The sequence below is a fragment of the Morus notabilis genome, unplaced genomic scaffold, assembly GCF_000414095.1.
Source record: "Morus notabilis unplaced genomic scaffold, ASM41409v2 Scaffold42, whole genome shotgun sequence".
Lineage (NCBI taxonomy): Eukaryota > Viridiplantae > Streptophyta > Magnoliopsida > Rosales > Moraceae > Morus > Morus notabilis.
Window position 1 is genome coordinate 1173793 of NW_010360565.1, and position 2903 is coordinate 1176695.

General features: G+C 34.2%; 1 protein-coding gene across 1 annotated transcript; it reads left to right on the plus strand.

Moving 5' to 3' along the window:
• Nucleotides 1-1893: 1893 nt before the first annotated feature.
• On the plus strand, nt 1894-2691 carry LOC112091340. The gene has a single exon (XM_024164719.1). It carries the CDS (start codon nt 1894-1896, stop codon nt 2689-2691), a length of 798 nt encoding a protein of 265 aa, XP_024020487.1.
• Nucleotides 2692-2903: the final 212 nt, after the last annotated feature.

A 2903-nucleotide genomic window follows, 5' to 3' on the forward strand; every position in this document is an offset into this window, starting at 1 on the left:
CAAACCAACATAAAACTCACACACCCTTATTACAACTCATCTCCTCAAGAACCTCAAATTTACATCCACAAATCCAAGCTTAAAGTTGGCTAGAAATTAATGGAGAAGAGTTTGAGAGCTTACCCTTGAAGAACTATCTCTCTCCCTTGAAAACCTTGAACTCTTCTAAGATTTGTTATTGGCTTGGAACTAGAAAGTATAAGGAAATTTAAGAGGAATATTTCTACATTTCAAACTTTACTAAAACATAAAAAAAGGATTTAGAGTTATACCCTTTGAAAAAAATGCTTGTCTAGACTCCTCCTAGACCCTTTGATCTCCTTCTTCTTCTTCTATGGTTTGTAGTGGCTCAAGATTGAGAGAGTAGGAGAAAATATTTGAGGGGAAAATGGAGGAGTGTGGCCGGTTTGGGTGTGGGGGAAAATGAGAGGAGATGTGCAAAATGGCTAACCTAATGCTTGCACTAATGGTCTCACCTTTATAGACATTACTTGATCTCATCTTAGTTCTCATTTAAGTCTACCAAACTAGCTTAATTAGCTAGATTTTTGGATTAATCCCCCCCTTTATTGTGGCTGGCCGGGGGGGTGTTTCAAGAGGGGATGATGTAGCATTTCATGTCCAATAGTTGATTTGACTCAATCCCATCATGAAGTCCATGTAGCACACTTCACTAGCCAAATTTTTGGCCATAATCCCTTAAGTTTGGCCGGCCAAGTGAAGGAAGGAAAGAGAAAAATGAAACCTAACCCTTGTACCTTTGTCTACTTTCTAAATTTACTCATTAAACTGTCCAAAATTATACTGACAGCTATTTTCTCCTGTATGCGGGTACTGGATGCTAGTTTGTATTGTGCTTGGAAATTCTTAAAATTAATGTTCTCAAGCTGTATCTGTACTAGAAATTCTTCCGTTTTAAAGTACGGTAAGAATTTATCGATCGAATTTACTTGATCGAAAAATTGTGAACTTAACGTGAAATCTGCTACAGAATTTAGGAATGCAGATGTTAATTCCTTAAATCCTTCAATCACAAAATGTACATAGTATAATGATTTTCCAGGAAAATCCTTGACTTGAATACATGAATTATATTATTAAAATTATGGGATTTTTCTTGGTCACTACAGTTTAGCCCCTCGTAAAGCTTGAAATTATCATGACTTAATTAACAGCAAGAAATAAAAACAATTTATCCTAAATTTAAACAACACATTGCGTTCCCTCAAGAAAAGCAGACACAAGCGATTATGCGATGTTATGTTTTCTGTTGCTTAAGTTTTTTGCCCTTATTAGTTATCGCCACACACACACAGATATATATATATATATATATACACACACACACGCGCTAAGAATATTTAGGTTCTTAAAATATTAGCATTAGGACGATTTCGTGCTTAGTTTGTGTTTTAAGATTTTTAAGATTTAAGATGAGCTATCCCCGAGTGATCATCATCATATTCTACTTATATAGTCTATATCCCAAAAATTGACGAGGGATATTTGAAACTTGACAGAAGTATCTATGCATACATGATTTTCAGCAAATTACAAATTCTAATTTTTAAGGGTTTTCAAGGCTCATAAAGAGAACATGTGTGCTTAAGTGAATACATTTATTAAATTTCAAAATTTATAATAGCATTTAGACATAGTACATTCAAATTCATATTTAAATTTGTGATTTTTTTAAACCTTTACTGCTAATCTACTTCATTTATTTATGTAGATTGGGCAAGGTTGCCAAAGCATTTATTGGACTTAGTCTTAGAGAAATTGGAGTTATCGTTAGATTATTTGCAATTTGGTGCTGTTTGTCTTCAATGGCATTCCATATTGAAGGATAGTCAAATTAAACGGAGTAAAACATTGCAATATCATCATATTCCAATGCTTCTAATTCCCAGCGAAGAACAAACATGGAGCATATACAATACACTGGACAACAAATTCTTCGACACCAAACTTTTTGTACCATATAACAAGCGCTTTTCTGGCTCTTCACAAGGATGGTTGGTGGCTGTAAATAAGGATTGGACGGTAACGCTTTACAAACCTTATTCTATGGTTAAAGGAGGAAACAATATAGATACTAATATTCTTCTTCCATGCCTATTTCCTCCTGATTTAGAAGACTTTTTTGATCCAGATGGTATAATAGATTATGCTGAAGTCTATGATTATCATATTGAGAAAGCTTTACTTACAGTTGATCCGCTAACAAATCCAAATGAATGCATGATTGTGGTGATTTTTGGTGAAATGCAGGAGTTAGCTATTTTTAGAATCGCCAAAGATACAACATGGACTAAAATTAATGCTTATGATCATGACAACAAGCAAATTATGTTAGAGATAGAAGATATCTGTCACTATAATAATCAAATTTATGCTGTAGATGTTCATGGTGTACTTAGATCTTTTGATGTTACAAACCCATGCAATCCCACTGTAAATTTGGTTGCACCTAGGATTCAACCAAGAGCATCTGATCGCTACTTTGTCAAGAGATATCTTGTGGAGTCCTATGAAGGAAAGCTTTTACAGGTCGAAAGGCATTTAAGTTGGCGTAACGAAGACGATGGTCGTGAGACAAAGATGTTTAGAGTTTTCAGATTAGATTTTGATAGAGCAAAATGGATTAAGATAAAAAGCCTTGGTGATGTATATATCTTTGTTTTTGGGTGATAATTCTTCAATATCTGTCTTGGCTTCTAATTTTATCGGTTGCGAACCTGATAGTATATATTTTACTCACGACATAGATGATACCGATGTACTGGGACAAAATGCCATGATTTGTGATGTGGGTAATTACCATGACAAGAGCAGGACCTTTAAATTACACTACAATATAGATTCAAAAGTTCTTATGAAAATGAATAGACGACCTCCAATTT